The sequence below is a fragment of the Scylla paramamosain genome, chromosome 3 (assembly GCF_035594125.1).
Source record: "Scylla paramamosain isolate STU-SP2022 chromosome 3, ASM3559412v1, whole genome shotgun sequence".
Classification (NCBI taxonomy): Eukaryota; Metazoa; Arthropoda; class Malacostraca; order Decapoda; family Portunidae; genus Scylla; species Scylla paramamosain.
Window position 1 is genome coordinate 23,925,074 of NC_087153.1, and position 27,759 is coordinate 23,952,832.

Sequence of the window (27,759 nt, forward strand, 5' to 3'; positions counted from 1 at the left end):
GTGTAACTCTACTCTTGTGACATCATAATCTTTAGCCTGAACCATGGAAAGGTGGCTAATTCGTAGATCTACAAGCAAGGAGACAACAACAGACATCACTGAAGCATCTGGTGATGCTAATTCTGAGCAGCCAAGCACGTCAAGTGTGAATAAAGACCATGACAGTCAAAACGCAAAATCATACCAGTGTGATCGACCATCCAAGCGCCGAAAATATCAGGAAGAATTCATACAATATGGATTTACTTGTTGTACAGTTAATGATATTCACCATCCTCAGTGTGTTCTGTGTTTTGAGGTTCTTGCTCACGAAAGCTTGAAACCAGCAAAAATGAAAAGACACTTGCAAACCAAGCATCCAGATCATGCTAAAAAAACAGTAGACTTTTTCCAGTGAAAGGAAAAGGATTTACAAGGGCAAAAGCAGGTGATAACACAGAGAACTACAACTCCTGCCAAAGCTCAGATGGCATCGTATGCGGTTGCATAGCTAATTGCACAGAGGAAAGAGGCACACACAATTGGTGAAGACCTCATAAAGCCTGCTGCAGTGGCAATGTGTCGAGCTATCCACGGAGAAAAAGCGGCCCATGACCTTGACACCATCCCTCTGTCAAACGACACCGTAAGACGGCGTATTCATGACATTACAGATGATATTCAATGTCAACTGATAGAAAGAGTGAAGAATGTGAGGTATGCTTTGCAGGTTGATGAGTCGACTGACATCTCAAATTCTGCTCAATTACTTGTATTCATAAGATACAGTTTTGATGGAAAACTTCATGAAGACATGCTGTTTGGCTCTACTTTAGAAGGAACATGCACAGGGGATGCTATTTTCACAGAGTTAGACAGCAAGCTACGTGAGATGGGATTGCCGTGGGACTAGTGTGTTGGTGTGTGCACAGATGGGGCTGGAGCAATGCTGGGTAAAAAGAAAGGATCAAGAGGAAAAATCTTGCAGATGGCTCCTAATGTGAATTTCACTCATTGTATTATTCATCGGGAAGCTCTTACCAGTAGGGCTCTTGTTCCAGAGCTAAACAGTGTTCTTGAAACTGCAGTTAAAATAGTCAATGTCATAAAGTTACAGCCACTGAACGCCAGATTGTTTGCCATACTTTGTAAGGACATGGGTTCGGACTATGAGGCTTTATTGCTCCACACAGAGGTCAGGTGGCTCTCCCGAGGCAAAGTTCTCACACGCCTGTATCAGGTGAGGGATGAAGTTCGCCTCTTTCTACTTGAATGTGACTCCACACTCAGTGTTCATTTGTGTGACTCCATGTGGCTAGCAAGGCTTGCATATCTTGCAAGCATATATGAAAAACTGAATGAGCTGAACTTGTCAAAACAAGGCCCAAATACAAACATTTTGACAATGTATGACAAAGTAAATGCTTTAAAACAGAAGCTGGAACGATTGACTGTGAGATCTGAAGAGGGAAATGTTGAAATGTTTCCCTTGCTGGAAGAATTCGTTGAAGAGAATGAATTACAAGCATGTTTTAGATAACATGAGAGGAGCCATTGCCACTCACCTTCGAAGCCTCTTTGACCACTTTACAAAGTACTTCAAGGAAGAGACAACTCTACAACAACATGACTGGATACGACAGCCGTTCTCTGCTAACGGGAGTCACTTACCATCAGATTTGAAGGATGCACTGCTTGAACTTTTGAGTGATTGAACCTTATGGATGAAGTTTGAGTCGACAACACTAGAAAAGTTTTGGATATCAGTTGCAGAAGAATACCCAGGATTATCCAAGACCGCAATGAATGTATTGACGCCTTTTGCATCAACCTACCTTTGTGAAGTTACATTTTCTGCACTAACATACGTAAAAAACAAGTACCGATCACGACTTTGTGTCAAGGATGATCTCCGTGTTGCAGTTTCAAGCATCGCCCCAAGGCTAGAGACGCTGTGCTCCAAGAAGCAAGCCCATCCTTCCCATTAGTAATGGTAAGTTGTTCAGCCTTTAAAGATGGTGAGAGAGAGAGAGAGAGAGAGAGAGAGAGAGAGAGAGAGAGAGAGAGAGAGAGAGAGAGAGAGAGAGAGAGAGAGAGAGAGAGAGAGAGAGAGAGAGAGAGAGAGAGAGAGAGAGAGAGAGAGAGAGAGAGAAATACATACGTGTGTAAGTACATACATATACATAAATGCATACATACACATACATACATAGAAAGGCAAGCAGATACACGGAGACAACGAAATGCCTCATAGGGATTTACAGAAATTTGTTGTTGTTGCGGGAGTGGATTGCCACTCTGTTGGAGTAATTTGTAGGTGGTCGCAGCCAAAAAAGTTTGAGAACCACTGCCCTAGGGGACCAATCCTCCAGGAATGAATAACCCAGGGGTGAATCAACCAGGGCATTTCACCCGGGGACGAATCACCCTCACACCGTTGGGAATAGAACGTATGGCACAAGATCGTCAGTTGTGGAAAGCAGTCATCACCCGTCCAACCCCACCCTAATGAGAAAATGCAGACATTAAACGAAAATTATGATGATGATGATGATGATGATACTTTCTTGCATATATATATATATATACTCGTATATATATATATATATATATATATATATATATATATATATATATATATATATATATATATATATATATATATATATATATATATATATATATATATATATATATGTGTGTGTATGTGTGTGTGTGTGTATTTACCTAGTTGTGCTTTGTGGGAAAAGAGCTGTGCTCGTGCTGTCCCATCTCCATATCTTTTAATATTCAACTTAGCATTGAGTCCATGTATACTTTCTGCATTTACTATCTCCTCATCCAGACTGTTCCATACATCAGTAATTCTATATGGGAAATTATACTTTTTGATGTCTCTTCTACAAGCACTCCTCTTCAGCCTCTTCCCATGTCCTCTAGTGTCCCATGTATCCCAGACCATTAAGTCGCTCCGGTCCACCTCCTCTACTCCCTCATATGCTTTATATATTGCAATCAAGTCTCCCCTTTCTCTCCTCTTTTCCAACGTTGGTAGATGTAGCCTTTCCAGTCTCTCTTCATATGACAAGTCCCTGATACTTGGTACCATCTTCATAGCTGCTCTCTGAACTCTCTCCAACTTCCTTATATCCTTCTTCTTGTATGGCGACCACACTACTGCTGCATATTCTAGTCTAAGTCTTATCAGCGACACGATCATCTTCCTGACCATCTCTTCATCCATATATGCAAAGGCCTGCCTTATTCTTCTCAACAAGTTATAGGTTTCTCCTGTAATTTTGCTAATGTGTCTCTCCAGGGTCAGGTTCCCAGTCACTGTAAAACCAAGATCCTTTTCCTCTTCTGCTCCACTCAACCTTACACCATTCAACACATAATTTTATCTCATCAAATCACTCTCTGCTATGTGGAGCACTTCACATGAGATATAGCTGCCACGCTCAAGCTGTCAGTCGCTGGAACGTTCTCAAGCTGATCAGACATCATCTTACATTGCGATTTCAGCGGCGATTTCACCAGCTAAGGCAATTGTCACACAGGTACATTGCCCTTTACTCAGGTTGGATCTGTGGTATGGGTTGGGCCTGCCATAGGGTATTGGTATGGGATGGGCCTGCCAATTTGCCAAATTTGTTAAAATTTATGGGCCTATACAGGCTTACAGCTTGTTTGGTGCAGGTCGACAGTCATGTCTGGCTCGGAAGACCGCACTGACCTTCCACCTGAGGGTTCCTGCTATGGCACCAGCAGGAGTACCAGCAGATCTTCACAGGATGGAGTGAGGACAAATTCTCATGTTAGTAGAGGTAGTTCCAGTGAATCCCCAGCGAGGCAGGGGAGACAGCATGCGGGTCATGGGCGCCGCCATGTTGTAAACAAACCACCTCGGCGTTTGGTGCAAGCTGGGCCCCAGGCATCTCTTAGTCAGGTGGCATTACCTGAACCTTCCTGGCAACTGGTGTTGGAAGAAATGGCACAACTGAAAGGTCAAGTCACAAAACTGAGGGCTAAAGGGGCCCCATCCCCACAGCATCAAGTGAATTTCCAGGCGAGTACTTCAGGGATTCAGCCACCGGTTTTGCCTGCAGCTACATTTTCAGGCTTTGTGGACTCCAGCAGTGAGGATGGAGAGATATGAGAGTGTACTCTTGGATGCAATGCCTTGCTGTAGGCTGCTAAGGGTTTGGGTCCCCCTGACTGTGTCTCTGAAGACATTGACCCACAGGTGGCTGCAATGGTTAACTTCTTTTTTGATAAAGGTTTGCATGAGGAGGAGGAGTACAAGGCGATTTCAGAGGACTTGGTCACCAGGCATCCCAACAACTGTCCTACACTGGCACCAGTGGAATGCAACCTGCAGATCTTGGGAGCTTTGAAGACTGACGCAAGGAAAGCAGACTCCTGCTTAAAGGAAGTAAGTGCAGACATTATTTCTGCAGGTACTATCATCACTAAATCACTCTTAGCTCTGGATAAGATGGCACAGGATGTTGGTAACCCAATGGTTATGGAGGAAGTGGGCAGGATTAACGGTGCTTTAGCGCTGCTTGGTCATGCTAATCACAGGACCAACTTGGTGAGGAGCTTCAGCATGAAGCGTGAGATCGACCACAAATACTCACAATTTGTGTTCTGATAAAGTGCCTATGTCACGTTTTTTGTTTGGTGATGATGTTTCTCAGTCAGCCAAGCAGATTGAGGAAACGGAAAAGCTGAAAAACAAGTTTTCAACCAAGAAACCTCTTCCTATGGAAATCCACCAGTGGCAGGTATAGAAGCTTCCGGGGCAAAACCAAGTTTAGGAGCTACACAGCGAGGTTCCAGCCCTAAGGTCTGCAGAGGTGGGGCTTCTGGGGTGGCCAGAGGCACCCCTTGCCATGCCAAGACCCGGACCCAAAAAATGTCAAGGGTCGGGGTCACCAAAGTCCCCAACAATAAGTGAGGTTAGTAACACCTTTGTAGCAGCAGGTTGCACTACTTTTTACATGAGTGGCAGCAACTTACCAAAGACCCAATGATTTTGGACATAATGCAACACTGCCGCATAGACATAAATGTTTATGATACTGGGCATTTATTTTTACGCGAGTTAACGTATAAGTTCAACTTAGAAGAACAAGCCATTTTTTTTTTTTTTTTTATGTAGGAAGGGCACTGGCCAAGGGCAACAAAAATCTAATAAAAAAATGCCCACTGAAATGCCAGTCCCATAAAAGGGTCAAAGCAGTGGTCAAAAATTGATGAGTAAGTGTCTTGAAACCTCCCTCTTGAAGGAATTCAAGTCATAGGAAGGTGGAAATACAGAAGCATGGATAGTGGATAGGACAAGAAGTTTGGTTTAGAAGATCATTAATGAATAATAAGAAGAGTGGGTGACAAGACAGAACCCTGAGGAACACCACTGTTAATAGATTTAGGAGAAGAACAGTGACCATCTACCACAGCAGCAATAGAACGGTCAGAAAGGAAACTTGATATGAAGTTACAGAGAGAAGGATAGAAACCATAGGAGAGTAGTTTTGAAATCAAAGCTTTGTGCCAGACTCTATCAAAAGCTTTTGATATGTCCAAGGCAACAGCAAAAGTTTCACCAAAGTCTCTAAAAGAGGATGACCAAGACTCAGTAAGGAAAGCCAGAAGATCACCAGTAGAGCGGCCTTGACGGAACCCATACTGGCGATCAGATAGAAGGTTGTGAAGTGATAGATGTTTAAGAATCTTCCTGTTGAGGATAGATTCAAAAACTTTAGATAGTCAGGAAATTAAACCAATAGGACGGTAGTTTGAGGGATTAGAACGGTCACCCTTTTTAGGAACAGGTTGAATGTAGGCAAACTTCCAGCAAGAAGGAAAGGTAGATGTTGACAGACAGAGCTGAAAGAGTTTGACTAGGCAAGGTGGAAGCACGGAGGCACAGTTTCGGAGAACAATAGGAGGGACCCCATCAGGTCCATAAGCCTTCCGAGGGTTTAGGCCAGCGAGGGCATGGAAAACATCATTGCGAAGAATTTTAATACGTGGCATGAAGTAGTCAGAGGGTGGAGGAGAGGGAGGAACAAGCCCAGAAGTCATTGTTCTTACACAGAGGAGGAAGGAACAAATTATTTCCCCCATATTCTTGAGACCAAAAAAGGATGGTGGGTATAGGATGGTGCTCAACTTAAAAGAACTTAACAAACACATACCATATAAACACTTTAAGACACTTTGAGCAAGCTATTAGACTGGTCAATGCAGGGGACTACCTGGCCTCAGTGGACCTTAGATATGCTTATTACACGGTGAAGGTTGCAGAAGAACAGCAAAGATTTTTATGTTTTAAATGGGAGGACAACATTTACCAGATCACTTGTCTACCAAATGGTATTTCCGAAGGTCCTAGAATTTTCACCAAGTTGATGAAACCAGTTTTTGTTTCACTGAAAGGAAAGGGCTACTCTATTACCAGTTTTATAGATGATACTTTGATTTGTAATAAGTCTAAGACAGGCTGTCTTGATTGTGTAAATGATACTATTGACTTACTACAGAGACTAGGTTTTTGCATTAATGTAGAAAAGTCAGTGTTGAAGCCCACACAGTCTATTGAAAACTTGGGGAACATTATTGACACTACTAATATGAACATTTCTTTACCTGAATGCAGGATTCTGAAAGTCATTAAAGCCTGTGAGAAACTTAGGAATAAAAGTAGAGACCAGATCAGAGAGGTTGCCCGGGTTATTGGTCTCTTGGTGGTGGCCATTCCAGCAGTGGAGCTGGGTAAGCTACATTACAGACAATTAGAAGCAGGAAAAATTGCAGCTTTGCAGGTTGCACAAGGTAACTTTGACAGTTATATGACAATTACAGAAGGAATGAAAAAAGACCTTCAATGGTGGATTGATAACATCTCTACACAGGAAAGGAAAATTTTGAGAGCTGGCACTGACATTGACATCTACACTGATGCTTCCAACACAGGTTGGGGGGCCATGTTAACTATCAGTCTATTTCCAGTAATTGGTCATTGACAGAAAAGTTAGTGCACATTAATGCTTTGGAGCTTAAAGCTATTTTACTGGTGTTGTAAGAGTTTACACCAGTAAAAGGAAAACACATTAAAATACATTGTGATAACACCACTGCAGTGACTTATGTAAATGAAATGGGTTGTACAGTCTATCATTTTCAATGAGATTGCCATAAAAATCTGGGATTGGTGCTTCACTCACAATGCTTGGGTTACATGTTCCCATATCCCAGGCAAGGTTAACACGCTGGCAAACATGGCGTCCCAATTAGTTAATGACAGGCATGAATGGAAACTTAATGTACGTATTTTCCACCAGTTGTGAGAGGTTTTTGGTACACCAGTTATTGACTTGTTTGTTTCAAGGCTTAATAAGCAATTACCTTACTATTGCTCCTCGAAACCAGATCCAGAGGCAACACATTTAGATGCATTTTCTTTAAACTGGGCAAGATTCAAGCTCTCTTACATCTTTCCACCATTTTCTTTAATTGCTATGTGCCCGCAGAAGGTAAAAGCGGAAGGGGCGAGAGTGTGGATGGTTGTTCCCCTGTGGTTATCACAACCATGGATGGGCACATTGCTCAGGATGTTGATTGATCACCCTAGCCTCATCATGCAGAAGACTGAGGTGCTAGTACACCCATCTTCAGGAGAGGAGCACCCCATCATGCGCCACACACAGCTGATAGTGTGCCTACTATCAGGGAGCACTTGCGAGACCGAGGAATTTCTGAGGCGGGTGCGGACATCATCCTGGCCTCTTGGAAGACGGGTACGGAGAAACAATACCGACCGCACCTTAAGAGATGGACAGAATTTTGTGATAGATGGAACGTTACTCCCTTTAATCCCACTGTCTCAAAATTTTTTTGTCTTGAGACTTTCAACAGGAACGTGGGTTATGAAACTGTCAACACGGCAAGAAGTGCTCTCTCGTCTCTAGGCATTGTGGTGAATGGCTGCAGGGCTGGTAATCACCCATTGGTCAACAGGTTCATGAAAGGGGTATTTAATCTGAGACCACCCTTACCTAGATACACGGAAACATGGGACGTTCAGCCAGTTCTAAGGGAACTGAGATCTATGTACCCATTGCACACTCTGACCCTTAACCCTTCTCAAACTGCCAATTCATATTTACTGAAATCTTGTACAGAGCCGATAATTTAACCAATGCCGTATAAAGGGAAAATGTATTTCCAATAGTATGCCATGGATGGCAAAAATTCTAATTTGAAGAATTACAGAAGTTTCAAAGTGGTATATCAAATAATTAGAGCAAAGAACAACCCTAAAAGTTTCCCGCCTTTTCAAAAGTGCAGGAAAAATGTGACACGTCGGGTGGAGCGACTGGCACGTGGGATCCTCGTTACACTAGCCTCTCTCTCTCTCTCTCTCTCTCTCTCTCTCTCTCTTGTGTTCTTTCTTACCTGTTTCTGTAATTCTTTTCTCTCTCTCTCTCTCTCTCTCTCTCTCTCTCTCTCTCTGGTAATAAACTATAATGATATAACATAATTTAGTCTCCCCTGTTACGTTTTCTATGATATTCAGGGAGTATTTCTCTCTCTCTCTCTCTCTCTCTCTCTCTCTCTCAGGTAATAAACTATAATGATATAACATAATTTAGTCTCCCCTGTTACGTTTTCTAGGATATTCAGGCGCTCTCTCTCTCTCTCTCTCTCTCTCTCTCTCTCTCTCTCTCTCTCTCTCTCTCTCTCTCTCTCTCTCAGGTAATAAACTATAATGATATAACATAATTTAGTCTCTCCTGTTACATTTTCTATGATACTCAGGGTCTCTCTCTCTCTCTCTCTCTCTCTCTCTCTCTCTCTCTCTCTCTCTCAGGTAATAAACTAAAATGATATAACAATTTAGTCTCCCCTGTTACGTTTTCTATGATATTCAGGATGTATTTCTACCCAGCGGGTCAGGATAGGCTGCCAGATACCTCCAACTTTTTCACAAAACCTAATGTGAGAGCATTGTCATACAATGTGATGGCCTCGTGATGTAATCACTAAGTTGCCAGCAGTCCCCAGAACAGTACTGAACCGAGGAACACCACAAAAATTCAAAACGGTAGCCGAGAAAATTCATGATAACATGAGCGATCACAGCGTCACAGGATGGGTGATGCTTGATTACATAAACGATCACGGCCGTGTAAGGGTTAAGGAATTGACATTTAAACTCGTTATGTTAATGGCACTGACCCAAGCTGCAACAGTTCAAACCTTACATCTTTTGGTTACGAATGGCATTCGCATGGAGCAAGATTCTATTTCTGTTCAGATACAGGGTAACATTAAGCAGTGCAGGCCGAAGTTTAATGTGCGTATGGTGAAGTTTCAAGCTTACTCCAGGGAGACTGGTTTATGTGCATGTGTAACATTACAGCATTACCTAGCGAGAACAGAGGAACTCAGACGAGGCCTTTCCCAAGATGTTGATAGATTACTCTTCAGCTACATTAAGCCACACAAGTCTGTCACTAAGGACATCATTGCCCAGTGGATTAAGGCAATGCTCAGTAGGTCAGGAGTGGACATAACCAAATTTACAGCGGGGAGTGTTAGGACAGCTGTGGCATTAAAAGCCAAGGCTATGGCAGAGCCTATCACTTGTATTATGTCTAAAGCAGGGTGGACACAGGAGAGTACTTTTGCTAAATTTTATGACAAGCACATTGTTCCAGGAGGCAATCCCAGTGTAGGTACTGTTACTTTCTTAAGGTCCTGTTTCTTTATTTATTTGGGATGTCAAATGGTTAGGATACAGTCTGGATGTGGAGAGGAGGTCGGTGCCATTATGCAGGGTTATGAATATATGAATAAATTTAACTTCTGATTATCATGCACATGCACATTGGGAGAAAGATTTAAGTTGTAATGGGAATTGTCTTATGACCCCTTATTACAGTTTTTATGCAAGGTCGGTTTTGAATTGTATATTATGTGATTAATGCACCTATATGTGCAATGAAGATTACAGATGTGAAATCATTGTCTTCTGACCCCATATTACAGTTCTTATGCAAGGTCAGTTTGTACGGGCACGACACCCACATGGCTTCAAAGCCTCATGTGAAATGCTCCATGTAGCAGAGGGTGATTTGACGAGATAAAATTATGAAGTATACGAGACTTACCTCCGGTCAGTTGAAGTATGCTTGGAATTTTATGAGTCAAATCACCTCTGCTGTAGTGGAGATTTCACATGCCTTCCACTTCCCACCCTTTTATATTTTGACTTTGGAGTACGTGGCTTGCATTTACAATCAGTTTTTATATTAGTTTGTGTCATGTGGGTGTTTGTGGCTTCAAAGTCTGACGGCTCGAGCACGGCAGCGATATCTCATGTGAAATCTCCACTACAGCAGAGATGATTTGACTCATAAAATTCCAAGCATACTTCAACGGACCGGAGGTAAGTCTCGTATACAGCATGTACTTCATAATTTCCTTTTTACTCTTCTTGTACTTTTTCCAAATTCTATTACCTTACGCTTCTTTAAATTGAATTCCATTTCCCATCTATAACTCCACTCTGATATCTTGTTCAGGTCTTCTTGTAACGTTCCACAGTCCACTGCACTCTCAACTTTCTTCAGCAACTTTGCATCATCTGCAAAAAGGCTCATGTAGCTGTTCACACTCTCTGTCATATCATTTATATAGACTGCAAACATGATTGGTGCAAGTACTGAGTCTTGGAGTACTCCAATTATGACTTCTCTCCATGATGATTTTTGATCCTTTACCACCGTTCTCATTTCTCTGTCAAGAAATTTTCCATCCATCTCAGCAGGCCCCCCTTAGCCCACCACTATGCTTCAACTTCCACAACAATTTCCTGTGTGCCATTTTATCAAAGGCCTTCTTCAGGTCTAAATAAACACAATCAGCCCATCCATCTCTTTCTTGCATTATATCCACCACTATAGAATAAAAACTCAGTAAGTTTGTAACACATGATCTCCCTCTCCTAAATCCAAATTGTTGCTTTATTATCACTTCATTTCCTTCTAGTCACTGCATCCATTTATCCTTCACCAATCTTTCACACATTTTACACACCACACTTGTTAGAGACGCAGGTCTATAGTTTAAGGACTCCTCTTTACTACCACCTTTGTATATTGGCACTATGTTGGCTCTCTTCCATTCAATTCCATTCTGCTTTCAATTAGGGAGCTTTCAATAATATTATGTATTACCCAAGTCAACTTCTGATTGCACTCTTTTAGTATCCATCCTGACACTCCATCAGGTCCAGGGGCCTTCCTAATGTCTAGTCCCTCCATCTGTTTCTGGACATCCTCTTCAGTCACTTGGATTTCCCCCAGCCCCATTTCCTCACTCATCTCACTCTGCTATTCAAATATTTTCTCTTTTGTGAATACTGATTGAAAACTCCTGTTCATTATCTCTGCCAATTCAGCTGGATCCTCACACATTTGACCATTCACCTTCAATCTGCTTATTCCTTCTCTATTTTTCATTTTGCTGTTCACATATCTGAAGAATAGTTTTGGTTCCTCTTTGCATTTGTCCATAACATCTTTCTCGTAATTTTTCCTTCCTTCTCTAATAACCCTTACATATTCATTTCTTGTAGTTGTGTAGTTTTGCCATAGCTCCTGCATATTTTTCCTCCGCCATCTACTCCATGCCGTTTCCCTCTCCCTAGCTATTTCACATCTTCTATTATAACAGTCATTGTTATATCTTCTCTTTGTCTCTACTTTTGGTACATATCTTTTCACTCCCTCTTCATAAATATTGATGAAAGCTTCCCACTTCTTTTGCACATTACTTGCTGTGATAAGTGTACTCCAATCCGTTTCACCAAAGTATCTCCTCATTTGTTAAAAATTTGACTTACCATAATTAAATCTTTCACTTTTATAATCTTCACATCTACTTTCCTCTCTTTTTTTCTTTAATACAAAACCTTATCATGACATGGTCACTTTTTCCTAGTGGACAACTATAGTTCATGTCTTCTATATCTGTTTCTTTTGATAATACCAAATCAAGTCTTGATGGTTCCTCTCCTCCTCTGTATCTAGTGTTTTCCTCAACCCACTGTGTCATAATATTGTTCATTGCCAATTTCAGAACCTTATCTCCCCATGAGTCGTCTCCTCCTCTTGTGTTCAACTCCTCCCAATTTATCTCTTTACAATTAAAATCTCCCATTATAACAATTTTGTTGTTTTCTTTAATTTTCTTTACAAGCCATTCTTTTGTCTCACTCAGCAACTGTTCATGCTCTTGTCTATTCCAGGTCTTTGTTTTTGGTGGGACATACACCACTGTGACATATCGTAATCCTTTTCTTCCATTTATTAGTTGTAAGTTTAGGTCTTCTACCAAGCCTTCTGCCTTTTCCACACTCTCCACCCTGATACCCATTTTAACAAGCATCATCACTCCACCTCCTCCTTTTCCACATCTGTTTCTTATCCACATATTGTACTTTCCCCTCCTAAATTTGGTGTTTCTGAATCTCTTAGTTTAGTTTCTACCATTGCCATGATGTCTGGTTCATTTGCTTTTATAAATTCATTCACTTCATCCATCACTGAAACTAAACCATCCACATTAGTGTATGCCACTATCCATGTCCCTCCCTCTCTTACAGCCATGCCTCTGCACCCTTCACTCTTCGCATGTACCACTTCCTCAACCTTAGGTCCATTACTCTCCAGAAAAAAAGTTGCTTTTCCTCTTGTGTTCTCTGTTTGTTCCTTTCTTTTGCTTCACTTCTCAATTCATTAAGTTTCTTCCTTTCCTCCTCATTCATTTCTCTTCTAATCCAGACTTGTTTAAACTCGTTACTTTTGGCTAGCTTCCACGCATTTGCCAATGTTTCTTCAGCCTTTCCTTAATTTGCTTATCCCTGTTTTTTGTCTTGGACTTAAATCTTTTTCATCCTTTCTTCCAGCATATTCATTTGTATTTCTCTAGCCTTCATCGTTTTATCCATCATTCCCATTTTCATTTCAAGCATTCTAATTTGGTTTTCCTTATCATGTATCTCTTTCTGCAGCAGTTTCTCTTCATTTTCTAATTCCTTTCTTAGTGACTTGTTTTCTTGTTCCAACCTCCCATTTCTTATTCCTAGGTCTCTTACCTTCTCCAATATCTCTTCAACCTTCACCTCCAGCATGGTTAATTTCCTTGCATTCAGTTTCTCTAGCAACTGGCCATCATCCTCTGCAAAACCACTAAAATCCAGGACTCCTCTTCCTGTGGGTATCCTACTGGCCATCATGATCAGCTGTCTGACATAAACAAACCTTTCGGCTCTTGTAACGGACGCCAAAAAGTATGGTTTCCCACCTCTTTTGAATTTTTTCCTTTCCTTTCAAAATTCTTATAAAATTTAACTTGGGACAGCAATGAGTCATAAAACTTTCAACCAGCACAACAACTAGGTAGTATCCCTGTCGTCCAGGAGCTCCCGTTGTACGTCCATTCGCTAAGATGGTCCAAGTGTGTGTGTGTGTGTGTGTGTGTGTGTGTGTGTGTGTGTGTGTGTGTGTGTGTGTGTGTGTGTGTGTGTGTGTGTGTGTGTGTGTCCTTTTTTGTTATAACCTAAACTGGAAACTTCACATCTCATCTCTAGCTAAAACAGCTTCTATAAAGTTAGGTGTTCTGTGATGTGTACACCAGTTTTTCTCATCCCCCAGTTACTAACTCTTTACAAGAGCTTTATCAGTCCATGTATGGAGTATGCTTCATGTGTCTAGGGGGGGTTCCACTCATATTGCTCTTTTAGACAGGGTGGAATCAAAAGTTTTTCGTCTCATCAACTCCTCTCCTCTAACTGACTGTCTTCAGCCTCTTTCTCATTGCTGCAATGTTGCATCTCTGGCTATCTTCTACCACTATTTTCATACTAACTGCTCTTCTGATCTTGCTAACTGCATGCCTCCCCTCCTCCCACGGCTTTGCTGCACAAGACTTTCTTCTTTCTCTCACCCCTATTCTGTCCACCTCTTTAATGCAAGAGTTAAGTAGTATTCTCAGGCATTCATCCCTTTCTCTGGTAATCTCTGGAACTCCCTGCCTGCTTCTGTATTTCTACCTTCCTATGACTTGAATCCCTTTGAGAGAGGTTTCAAGACACTTATCCTTCAATTTTTGACTACCTGCTTCAGACCCTATTTAGGGACCGGCATCTCAGTGGGGTTTTTTTAAATTAGATTTTTGTTGCCCTTGGCTGGTGTCCCTCCTACATAAAAAAAAATAAATAAATAAAAAAAAAAAATATATATAATTCTCCCTTGTTCCTACTGCCATGGGTAAATGCTTTAGGCCACCCATGGATGTTCCATGGAGGATTAAGAGATCTTGTCCTGGGGTGAGTGGGAGACTTGGCCCATTCATATCCAGGATCTCCCTCTGGACTGTATCAGGGCAGCGACAAGTGGGTGTCTACAGAACACCACTCCCACCCACAGGCCCAGGGTGAGGGCCAGGGTGTGCATCACTGGGACACTCTGGCTGAGGGCTTGGTCATGCCCCCACAGCTACAGGGGGTGAAATGCTTGTCATGCCTCTGTCCCCACCCTTGGTCCACAAGGCACACAGGAGCACAAGGACACACAGCCCCCTCCTCCAGTGTCTCTTACCACTAGCACCAGATCCACTATGTCAGCTCACATCCTCAGTCTGCAGCAGCAGGATCTTTGGCCATACCACAAGAGGATCTTGATCCAGGGATTCCTGGTCCTACATGGCCTGCAGTCTCCACCTGGATTCCTAACAATCCCTGGGAAGATGATTTGGGAGATGAGTCTGGCACTAAAGCCAACACAAAGGATTCAATTCCAGTCTTCCATACTATGATCGCCTACATTAACCAGTGTTTTCCTGAGGTGCTAGGGTTTGCAGAAAAGTCTCACTGACCAGCCCACCTGGCAAGGTTAGGCCTTTGGAGGATCAACACATTCAGTTCACCAGGGTGCAGCCTAAGGATTTTTCCTGGATGCAGGCACCAAGGCTCTACTTCAGGTAAATGAGGGATCAAGGCCCTCCCTTGCCCATTACCTGTCCAACAGGTACAGGAAGATTTACACTGAGTGGGCATGAATCAGCAGGAAAAGTGGCCAAGCTGAACAAAGAATTAGCTCTTGCCCTTACAACTAGGGATAAGGAGCCCCAGGTGGTGGTCCAGCATGCATACATGACCCACCTCAAGGGAATATTAGCACGCCAACGAGAGGCACAGAACTTCCACTCTTTTATCCCTCTACCCTGCACAAGAGGATAAGCTTCTGGCAGATTAACTGTTTTGGAGCATTCAATTTGCCATGATGGACACAGCAAAAGATTGGGCTTTTGCTTTACCTAATGTTAAGGCCATGAGGAGGGAGGTGATCCTCACTCACTTTCCAACAGCATTCAAGTCAGCTACTAAGATGGATCTCAGGAAGTCAGCACTTGACTGCCTTCCTGTTTGATGAGGACAGGGTTAAGGAAGCTCTTCAGGTAGCAGATATGGCTGCTTCCATTTCTTTACAGCAAGCGGCGACTTGGTCACTAGTTAAGTCACAGCCATATCCAGGCACTCCTTTGATGGATCATGGTTTACAGCCTATCAATTTAGGGTCTTCCACTTTTTACCAGCCTGCCTCCTCATATCACACCTTGAACTCATCTTCACAACCAATATCAACCCAATGTCAGAAATCTACTTCTGGATCTCTCCTTATACTCAACCTAAGCCAATGGGCAAGTTTTTTTTTTGGAAGTAACTCAGTGACCCTCACAGATTCCAGGAGGAGATTGCCTTGCCAAGAATCTGGAAGGTTGGATCCCCATTGGGACAAAGGCATGGGTTCTCGCCATTACAAGATCTCCTTTGTTACACCATCACCTTGGACCCCATCAGTTTCAGATCATATTCCTGAGGCTCCAAGAAGGGCAAGGCACTAGAATCCAAGGTTCATCTTCTAGCAAAAGGGGTAATAGAAGAGGTGCCAGTGAATCCAGGTACAAAAATCTTCTAGCAAAAGGGGTAATAGAAGAGGTGCCAGCAAATCCAGGTACAAAATGGTCCAGTTTCAGAGGCTTCACATCAGCAGGGTATTCATCTCCATTATTTGGATGACTGGCTGCTGTTGGCACCCTCAGAACAGAAGGCTTTAGAGGCAACCAGTTGCCTCCTCAACCTGTGTGCTTCCCTAGGGATTCAAATAAATTGGGAAAAATCCTTGCTGACCCCTTTCCAGTCAATGACCTTTTTTAGGGCTGGAGATCCTTTCTCCTCTTTTGAAGCTTTTCCCAACACTGCAGCACCTGGACAATCTTCAGTACCAAATCAAGTCCTTCCTCAGCGTTCGATCCCCCCCAGTAAGAGCTTGGTTAATGCTCTTGGACCACATGGCCTCTCTTACCCACCTGATTCCTGGGATGAGACAGAGGATGAGAGGCCTCCAGTTACACCTTTTCCATTTGTGGAACCGACAGTCCCATTGAGACGACCTTCAAGTTCCCTGGGATGGCAAGTTTCTAAAAGATCTTCATTGGTGGTCATTAGATTGCAATCTGTGGATGGGGCAGTACCTACATTTAGCCTCTCTAGATGTGTACCTATACATTGATGTATCAAATGTGGGTTGGGGTGCATCTGTCATATAAGACTCTTATAAGCGGTCTGTGGGCTCCACACAAGTACTCTCTACATATCATCCTCCTGGACCTTAAGACCATTTGTCTGGAACTGGCTCACTTCACAGCATACTTTCATGGCAAGACAGTGGCAGTGTTCTCCAACAATGCCACGGCCCTGTCATACTTGGCCAAGAAAGGTGGAACTTGCTCCAGGATGCTCAATGCAGAGGTGCAAGGGATCCTTCAATGGGCAGATCATGCTGTCCAGATCCTAACTCAGTTCATGAAGGGGTCATCCAATGTCCTAGCAGACTGTCTCAGCAAACGAGATCAAATGTTTTCCACAGAGTGAACCCTTCATCAGGACATCTGCAGTCAACTCAGGAGGCTTTGGAGTTACCCCATTGTGGATCTGTTCACAAGGCTCAACTTTCAGCTTCCAAACTTCATTTCCCCATTCCAGGATCCAATGGCAATAGCCATGGACACTTTCCTGTACAGCTGGGATCATCAGAATCTACACACTTTTCCCTTCTTCCTGCTGATCAGGAAGGTTCTCAACAAGCTGAGGACTGCCATCATGCCAACCTCATCCTGACTGCACCATTGTGGCTGCAGAGAAAATGGTTCTCAGATCTTGAACAGGCTTTAGTGGACACTCACTGACACCTTCCCTGCCAGTGACATACTCACAGGTTCCAACAGGCTCTCCCCATTCTGCAGTTAGCCATGTGAAAACTATCAAGTGAGTCCTCAGACACCAAGGCTATTCCTCCTGAGTTACTGAATTCCTGGCAAAATCTAAACAACGTTCACACTTATGAACAACCAATATAAGTGGAAGAGATTCAGGGAGTGGTGCAAGGAGGGTCACACTGTCTCTAATCCCTTCAGTCAAAAATTTGCTGATTTTTGTTGTTTATCTAAGACAACAATGTAATCAGTCAATTACTGCCATTAAAGGATATAAGGCTATGTTAGATGGTGTGTTTCTCTCTCTCTCTCTCTCTCTCTCTCTCTCTCTCTCTCTCTCTCTCTCTCTCTCTCTCTCTCTCTCTCTCTCTCTCTCTCTCTCTCAAGGGGTTCAATCTTTCCTCAGACTCTGTTCCATAGGAACACATAAAGGTTTGTTTTCAGCACAAGTTCACTGCGTGCCTTGCAAAGCTCCTTGGAACGTAGACATGATCCTCAAGGCCTTAACTCATATCCTCTTCAAACCTTTACACCAGTCATCCTTACATGATTAGACAAGGAAAACTCTTTTTCTTGTAGCTCTAGCAATGGCCAAGAGGGTTGATGAGCTTCATACCCTGCTAAGGGCCACGGCCACACAAGGGAAGGATATCATTGTGTCTTACCTTCCTGATTTCGTGGCAAAGACAAACAATCCTTAACCCTATTTCTAGGGAGTTTTGGTTGTGCAGTCTTTCCTTGCTTGTGGGACAAGAAGATGAGGAATATCTGCTTTGTCCTGTGAGGGCTTTAAACAGGTTATCATCAGGTGACTTCCTCATTGTCCAGCCCTAGGAATCTTTCTGTGTCAGTATGGGATCCTAAATGACCAATATCTAAGGTGCCAATCTTCTTTTTTCTTCAGGATACAATTAAGACAGCAAACACATCTCTTCCTGAAGCCTTATGTTCTTTGTTTAAGGTCCTGGCTCATGGCATTGGGGGCATCACCATATTTATGCTCCTCTGGAAAAACAGGTGTTCATGGACTTTCTCACCTTTCTCACCAGACGCAAGGTAGGCAATGCCTGTCAGTGTTCGGCCTCTACGAATCTTCTCCAAAGGTCTCTATCCATGAAATCCTCATCTCTGGTTATTTCTTGTAGATTTCTTCCTCTTCGTTCAGTAGCTTCTTCAACTCCCTGCATCCATCGCTTCCTAGGTCGTCCCACCGGCCTCCTGCCTAGAGGAACCCATTCCAGAAACTTCCTTGCGTATCTTGTATCTTCCATTCTTCGGACATGTCCATACCATCTCAATTTGTTCTTTTCAATTATCTTCAGTATAGATGTTATCCCTAATCTCTCTCTGGTTTCTTCATTTCTAATTCTATCAAGTCTGGTCACACCTCGGATCATTCTCAGAACTCTCATTTCTGCTGCTTGTATTTGTGAAGATGTTCTTGTTGTCAGTGTCCAAGTTTCTGACCCATATAGAAGTACTGGTCTTAGTATTGTTGTAAATATTATGGTTTTAGCTTTTGTTGGAATATTCTTATCTTTAAGAATATGGACTACTACTTACAACACATTCAGAGGCAAGAGGGATTTGTCTTCCCCTTGAGACCAGTAGTTACTGCTTGAGACTTGGTAGCTTAACTCCTCTCTTAGTATGTCCATCTTTCAGGGAAGCAATTTCCGTAAGTGTCAGGGTTTGGTTAGTTGGTGTCATGACAGTTTCTGTGGCTTAGCTTCCCCAAAAGACACCACCCTTTAACACCAGTATAACGAAAGGAAGTTCACTGGATCACTTCCTTGTGCCTTTCTTGCTTCCCCTACGTCTAGCATGAATTGGACTGGGGATGGCTGGTGACCACAGGACCTTATGCAGCTCAGGGCCCCATGCTGCTGGTGGTTACCCTAGGCCTAGACCATCACAAAAGAAGCCAGTAGTCCATACCTTCAGCCATGATGCAGCCTCCTCAGTACTCTCTCACACCTCAGGATCCTAACTCAGGTGAGACTTGACAGAGTTATAATGTGGATTATTCACCCTTTATCATATTCCACTCCTATGACATAACCCACCTCCTATAATGTGGGGAACCTGCTAATATAAGAAGCAGGTTGTATGTGAAACAAATACCATTTTTGGAAATAAAATGTATTTTTTCACTTACCTGCTTCTTATGTACTTAACTGTCTCATTCTCCCTGCTCTTTGCCATGTGTCAAGAAAGAATGATATAGTCTTAGCTGAGGGAGGCAGGATTGCCAATGAGTTACCACCATGGGGTGGAATACAAATGAATTTGTTTTGAATGTGGGATTAGATGGCTGGGTAATGAGAAGCACTGCAAATGCTAATATAAGAAGCAGGTAAATGAAAAATACATTTTATTTCTGAAAATGGTACTTCTAATTTTCTAATTATCAACTTACCTTTATGAAATGTCCAGCCTTGAGAGAGTGGTCCAGGTAAGAGGTTGTCAACACCCACTTTCCAGAGGCAATTGACATAAAGGTCCTCTCAGAGCGTGACAACATCTTTGCAACTACATGGGTAACATGGGCCTCTAAAGTCTGGCTAAGACTTAATGCCCCACCCAATCGTGCCACTATCTCAGTGTAATCCTCCACTTCCTCAGCACTCATACCAACAAGCAGGAAGACTGGTTGCTGTGGATCTTCTGTTGAAGTGATGCAGCTACCTCTTTCTTTGCTTTTGTCATTAGATAGTTGAGGTGGCAACTTGTTTTGCCATGGTGCTGATGGCATATTCTCCTTGTTGCTATCATCATCATTGGAATTGTTGCTGGCATCATTTTCCTGTTAGCAAAAAAATAGTAAATTCAATTAGTACATGTTATGCTGTAATGTGAGCCTAGGAAGTTCTTTTCACTTCTTTACACACATTACATAATTTTTCCTTCTATTAAAGTATTATTGACAATCATTTTGGCCTCAGTCTTCCTGTACAAGGTTGGGAACATTATTTGCAACAAACTGGGTGTAATAACATGTTCATATGTATCACACTAAACAATAATACTATATGAAGATCTCAGCAGTACATTCAGTTCCTATCTCTTTCTGGCACTGTATGTAGAATGTATAATATTAGAAGTAAAAGATAATCAAGTGACCAAGAGATGCTGTCATTACGAGGTTGATGTATGCCTCTCTTTGCTATTACCTAACATAAAAGCTATTGATGATTGGAAAAATGTTCATGTCAGCCATGGGAGAGCTTCACCTTTTGAACTGGAGCAGAGGAGTCATCAGTTTCCTTTTGCATGTGCTCCTGGAGGCTGAGTCTAGCCAGATGTTCTTCAGGATCATTCCAAGTTATCTGAGTTGCTAGAGGCTCTACTTCCTCACCTTGTGTGATATGATATACACCAAGGTTATGAGAGATTTCAGCAAGCAATGCATTAAATTGATCCTTATTCAAACTTGAAGTTGAGAGAGAGAGAGAGAGAGAGAGAGAGAGAGAGAGAGAGAGAGAGAGAGAGAGAGAGAGAGAGAGAGAGAGAGAGAGAGAGAGAGAGAGAGAGAGAGAGAGAGAGAGAGAGAGAGAGAGAGAGAGAGAGAGAGAGAGAGAGAGAGAGAGAGAGAGAGAGAATGGCAGACTCAGACATGCAAAAAAGTACTGCAAATTAGAGAAAAATCAAAATCTCATGAAACACTACTAAAAACCAAAAACACCAACCGAGTACTCTATTTCAATGACATAAGAAATATTTAGGACATGGCTAAGGATTCTGATTACTTCAGAAAACTGTCACAGAGTATGAGACAATGAAAGCTTTTCTTAATGGTAACCAATACTTGACAAAATGTTAATTCCTCTATTAGTAATGTGGGGTTGGCTATCATGGGCAAAATGACATCTTCTCTATCTTTTGGTGTGTTTCAAGAAAAAAGAAATTTTTCTTATAGATATATATATATATATATATATATATATATATATATATATATATATATATATATATATATATATATATATATATATATATATATATATATATATATATATATATATATATATATATCAGAATTGCCTCTCTAACTTAATTTTGCCATTACCATGTTTCCCTGACCAATCTCAGAGGTCACTGACAGTGAGTCACTGGCATTAATTACCCACCCCAGGTGTCGACTCCTCTAGAAGCCAGGCAGCTAACACCACCACCATGGTGACCATATGACAAGATTTTCAGATGAATACCAGCACTAAATCACATTCAAAACTTAAATCTGCTGCATGTTTTTCATATAACTAGACAAATTTATAAACTTTCTAATTCAGCCATTTCTAAGAAAGGTGAACGCTCCAAATGTGACCTCACCATATGCAAATAATTCAAATAGAATACTGTAATTATTGATACAAGTCCTTGGAAATTTTTTTTTCTTATTTAATGATTTATCAGATTTATGAGAGAACAAGAAGTAAAATAAAGGTGAGCTAATAAGGATAAGCTTCTTTAATCTTAACCATTCATTTAGTAAGGTGTGTGGGAGAAACAAGTGTTGGTATCCAAGCCTTTACTCATTGCAAATTTTCTCATCTTGCCATATAATGATCCATCTGCTCTCTCCATCTTCTCTCTTATGAATGACAAAAGTCAGTCATTAATTAATTATGCTGGCCAAGTTCAGCATTACTATATTATCACCATCAACAGGATATTATTGGATACATGAGATAAATTGCATAACACCAACATGTCAGTGTGTAGGTAAATGTTAATCTATGGCTGTGAGTGATTATGTAGCACTGCCTCTACCCACTGCCACGCTGCCTCTCTTGCATTTTGTTTTAATTTTCCTTATACTCTGGATATCATCTTAGTCATTAATCCCTTATCACTCCTAGTACTTTTTAAGGTCTTTGATCCCATATCACACAAGTGTATTTAAGCATCAAAGGCTCTATCAGAGCAGGAAAAGTGATGAGAAGAATGATGACAAAGTTAAACCTTAGAGAAGAAGCTGAAATGCAAGGCATGCAGGTAAGAGCAGTGCAAAGCAATACCCACTCACAACCTTGCATCAATGCTATGGGAAATGTTAAAATTTATCTAATTTATCTAACAATAATTGATATATATATATATATATATATATATATATATATATATATATATATATATATATATATATATATATATATATATATATATATATATATATTTTCCCTTTTATGTACAATTTCCCTAGTCTATCAGGACTAGGATGGTGCCTCCTAACTAAGGACTTTGGCATTTGAGAACCATTACCCCAAGACCTCAGAACTGTGTGCAGTCCCACTGCATCACAGATGTTTGTGATATGGCTAACACAATCAATGAATGAATTCTTGTCATTTGGTAGAAGAAAATAGACATGAAGATGCTCAGAGCAGAAATCATCTCATGACAAGGTGAAAGCGATGGTACTGAGTGCAGGCAGCATTTAGGAAACAACATTCATATCACCAGCACAACTTTTAAAATGAAGGGTAAAGATTAAAAAAAAAACTAAGTAACACTTTTAGTATCCAATGACTACACATCATCATCAATATGCAACCAAGTAGATATCATGATATATTAATATGCTTTTGGTTGGGAATACAATGATAACAGTCAGAGAGCATTTCTTGAGTGGGAAATATTTGTGATAATGCAACAACATGGTGGCCAAATACAATTCAGTCTTTTCTGGGAAGGGAAATAATCCCTAAATGGAAAAATAAGACTGCCACATGAAAATACAGGCAGCATTTGACTAGAGGTTACCAAACATAAATTTGACAAATCCAAATATGCTAAATGTGGCTTTTCTGTACTTCAACTGACGTTATAGCGAACACAATAGTAAGACCTAGAAACCAATGAATTTATTACAAATCAAAAGATGAAGATAAAAAGATAAACAAACAAAAGTAAACAACAGAAAACTAACTGGGTTGTGACTCCAAGTCGATGTGATGCATTTTGGAGGGTGTGGTGGGTCTTTGCAGCTCTGCCAGGGGAATCTTATTCCTCCCTGCAACTCCTCCACTTCTCTCTACAAGGCTGGCCCGGGCAATCTCCTCCAGCTGATATGAAAGTCTTTCATCTGCTCTGACCTCTACTGTATTATCCTCCTCCTTGTCTTCCCATTCTCCTTGCATTCCATGATCATTATCCCCTAAACCTGTGTCCTTGCTTGTGGAGAGGAGACTGTTTCCTTCTTCTTCAGACTTATCAGCAATTTTTCCTTTCATCTTTACCCTATGGTCCAAAACTTCTTCTAAAAGCTGTTGATGTTTTCTAGTGCATTTGTCCAGGTCCTCAAAAAACTCACTAAATAGCTCTTTGGTTGGGGACTTTCTGGTAGGGTTAGCCAGTCCTGGAGGAGAGCCTGGTAAGGAATCAATGAGCTTTTTTATGCATTTCCTGACCCTCGGTGGAGGGTCAGAATACCAGGTAAGACCATATGGGCTATCTGGGCTTGGCATGGTATCCAGGTCTTCTTCTCTCTTTGCTTGATAAAACTGGGCAGTGCCTGGAGTTGGATACACTGTGAGAGAGAGAGAGAGAGAGAGAGAGAGAGAGAGAGAGAGAGAGAGAGAGAGAGAGAGAGAGAGAGAGAGAGAGAGAGAGAGAGAGAGAGAGAGAGAGAGAGAGAGAGAGAGAGAGAGAGAGAGAGAGAGAGAGAGAGAGAGAGAGAGAGAGAGAGAGAGAGAGAGAGAATTTTATTATTAGTAACAATATTTGTGCTTCAACTCCACACCTATAGGCATAGGCTTACAGGCTTAGGTTTTGATTTCCAAACTACCCTCCTACAGCTTCTATCCTTCTCTCTGTAACTTCATCTAAAGTTTCCTTTCTGATAGTTCTATTAGTGCTGTGGTAGACAGTCACTGTTCTTCTCCTAAATCTATTTATTAACAGTGGTGTTCCTCAGGGTTTTGTCCTGTCACCCATTCTCTTCTTATTATTCATCAATGACCTTCTAAACCGAACTTCTTGTCCTATCCACTCCTACGCTGATGATACAACTTCAGGAAGCAAACATTTCATGCAGGAAAGCCACAGAATGCCTGACTTCTGATCTTTCTAAAATTTCTGATTGGGGCAGACCACACTTGGTATTGTTCAATGCCTCAAAAACTCAATTCTTCCATCTATCAACTCAACACAACCTTCCAGACCCCTCTTCTTCAGTGACACTCAACTGTCCCCCTCTTCTACAATGAACATCCTCGGTCTGTCCTTTACTTATAACCTGAACTGGAAACTTCACATCTCATCTCTAGTTAAAACAGCTTCTATGAAGTTATGCCTTCTGAAACATCTCTGCCAGTTTTTCTCACCCCATCAACTGCTAACTCTGTACAAGGGCCTTATCTGTCCATGTATGGAGTATGCTTCACATGTCTGGGGGTTCCACTCATACTGCTCTTCAAGACAGGGTGGAATCAAAAACTTTTCATCTCATCAACTCCTCTCCTCTAACTGACTGTCTTAAACCTCTCTCTCAATGCTGCAATGTTGCATCTCTAGCTGTCTTCTACCACTAATTTCATGCTAACTGCTCTTCTGATCTTCCTAACTGCATGCCTCCTCTCCTCCCACAGCCTAGCTGCAGAAGACTTTCTTCTTTCTCTCATCCCTATTCTGTCCACCTCTCTAATGTAAGAGTTAACCACTATTGTCATTCATCCCTTTCTCTGGTAAACTCTGGAACTCCCTGCCTGCTTCTGTATTTCCACCTTCCTATGACTTGAATTCCTTCAAGAGGGAGGTTTCAAGACACTTATCCTTTAATTTTTGATGACCACTTTGGACCCTTTTCTGGGACTGGCATCTCGGTGGGCTTTTTTTTTTTTTTTTTGTTGCCCTTGGCAACATAAAAAAAAAAAAGGGCATTTATACTACAGCCACATTAGACACACAGTGATTGTCAGATACTTTTTTCAAGAAAAATGCATCTGATATGGCGGTAAATACGATATGTAATATATATATATATATATATATATATATATATATATATATATATATATATATATATATATATATATATATATATATATATATATATATATATATATATATATATGGTGGAACTTGGTTACCAAAAGCATCCCTTTTCAGTTTTCAAACAAAATTTTGGACTCCTTATTGCTTTGGTTGCAGTACCATAATTCAGTTCTAGAACAAAGTTACTTGATTTCAAATATTAAAAGACATAACAAAGGCTGCCATTTATTATAAATTTATAGTTTCTATAAATATCTACTTTGTTTATTTATATATCTAGAGGAGGGACACAAAGTATAAGACAGTAATTCAATCTTTGAAATAAGGTAAATGTGATCCCATAGAAAAGCCTCGATGTAAACAAACAGTTTTTGGCACTTAGGAGTAATTCCAAGCCACCTGTGGCTCTCTCACTACTACACAACTGCATTTTTCCAGTAGCCTTTCCCAGCAGCGAGATGTCTAAGTGTTATGATCACCTTCATTTTAGCGATAAGAGGGTTGCTCCTCTTTGTGTCATTTTGTAAGGTTTCCCTCACCAGATCGGTCTAAACAGTATCTTCTGATGAATTCTGTGTCTATAAGTTCATTCAGTACATCCTTTCTGTATAAATAACTTGTGAGCTGGAGATGTTGTTAAGTAGCCATCTTGGCTGCGGGAACATCTGTTATAAGTTGCTAAGTCAGTGTAGACTGGTGTGTGGGAACAGATTAATCCCTTTTTTTTAAAGGGAAAGTAGTTTCAGTTTTCAAACATTTCATATTTAAAATGGCATTTAGGTACAAATCAAGTTCAAGAACCGAGGTTCGTTCCATTTCATATATATATATATATATATATATATATATATATATATATATATATATATATATATATATATATATATATATATATATATATATATATATTGGAACCTCAGTTACTGAACGTCTCCCTTTTCGAACAATTCAGTTTTTGAACAAAATTTCTAACTTGCAATTGTTTCGGTTGCCATACCATGATTCAGTTTTCGAATAAAGTTACTTGATTTCAAATACTACAGCAGCAAAAGCTGCCATTTATTACTAATTTATAGTTTCTATAAATACTTCCTTTGTTTTTATATATTTGGAGGAGAGACAGAGGGTAAGACAATAATTCAATCTTTGAAGTAAGCAAAATGTGATCCTGTTGAAGAACTTCAATGTAAGCAAACAAGGTTCAGCATTCAGGAGTAATTCCGAGCCTCTTGTGGATCTGTGACCCACAATGCATTTTCCTAGTAGCTTTTCCCAGCAACAAGATGTTTAAGTGTTATGATCACCTTCATTTTGGCAGTGAGTGGGTTGTTCCTCTCTGTCATTCTGTAAGGCTTCCTTCACTTGATGATGGCCTAAACAATATCTTTTCATGAGTTCTGTGTCACAAAGTTCATTCAATACATCCTATCTGGATAAAAAAAACTTCTAAGCTGGAGATGTGGAGCAACCATCTGAGCAGTGGCAGCATCAGTCATTACTCACTAAGACATGGTGGACAGGTGTCTGAGAACGGATTAATCAAATTTACATTGATTCCTATGGAGAAAATAGTTTCGGTTTTCAAACGTTTCATATTCTGAATGGCATTTAGGAATTAATTAAGTTTGAAAAACCAATGTTCCACTGTGTGTATATATATATATATATATATATATATATATATATATATATATATATATATATATATATATATATATATATATATATATATATATATATATACACCTGCTCTCGTGCCCACGCTCTTGAATCTTCTGAGTTTTCCACCATCTGGCTACGACTACAGAGTCACTCTCAAGCTAAATTTATCTGTGCTGTATACCTTTCACCTAACTCCTCTGACTATAAGAAGTTCTTTGACTACTTAACTTTCAAAGTAGAGCACATTCTGACCCTCTTCCCTTTTGCAGAGATCTCCATTCTTGAAGACTTCAATGTTCACCACCAGCTTTGGCTTTCCTCTCCCTTCACTGACCATTCTGGTGAACTAGCCTTCAACTTCCATGACCTAGAGCAATTGGTGCAACACCCTACTCGTATTCCTGATCGTCTTGGAGATACGCCCAACATTCTTGACCTTTTCCTGACCTCTAATCCTTCTGCTTAAGCTGTCACCCTTTCTTCTCCGTTGGGCTCCTCCGATCACAATCTCATATCTGTATCTTGTCCTATCGCTCCAATCCCTCCTCAGGATCCCCCTAAGCAAAGGTGTCTCTGGCGTTTTGCATCTGCTAGTTGGGGGGACCTGAGGAGGTATTTTGCTGATTTTCCTTGGAACGATTACTGCTTCCGTGTCAGAGACCCGTCTTTGTGTGCTGAGCACATAACAGAGGTGATAGTGTCTGGCATGAAGGCGGACATTCCTCACTCTTTTTCTCGTCCTAAACCTTCTAAACCTTGGTTTAA

At 41.1% G+C, this 27,759-nt stretch overlaps 1 protein-coding gene across 8 annotated transcripts in view; it reads right to left on the reverse strand.

Moving 5' to 3' along the window:
* LOC135093109 (DNA topoisomerase 2-binding protein 1-A-like) overlaps positions 1–27,759 on the reverse strand; it is a 164,594-nt gene that overhangs the window by 39,450 nt on the left and 97,385 nt on the right. For all 8 annotated transcript variants that reach the window (XM_063992025.1, XM_063992047.1, XM_063992015.1 and 5 more), the window contains exons 14-16: positions 23,267–23,866; positions 20,568–20,692; positions 19,754–20,140 (exon numbers count right to left, since the gene is read on the reverse strand). In XM_063992025.1, the coding sequence (XP_063848095.1) occupies positions 19,754–20,140; positions 20,568–20,692; positions 23,267–23,866 (1,112 nt within the window). The remainder of the gene's footprint in view (positions 1–19,753; positions 20,141–20,567; positions 20,693–23,266; positions 23,867–27,759) is intronic.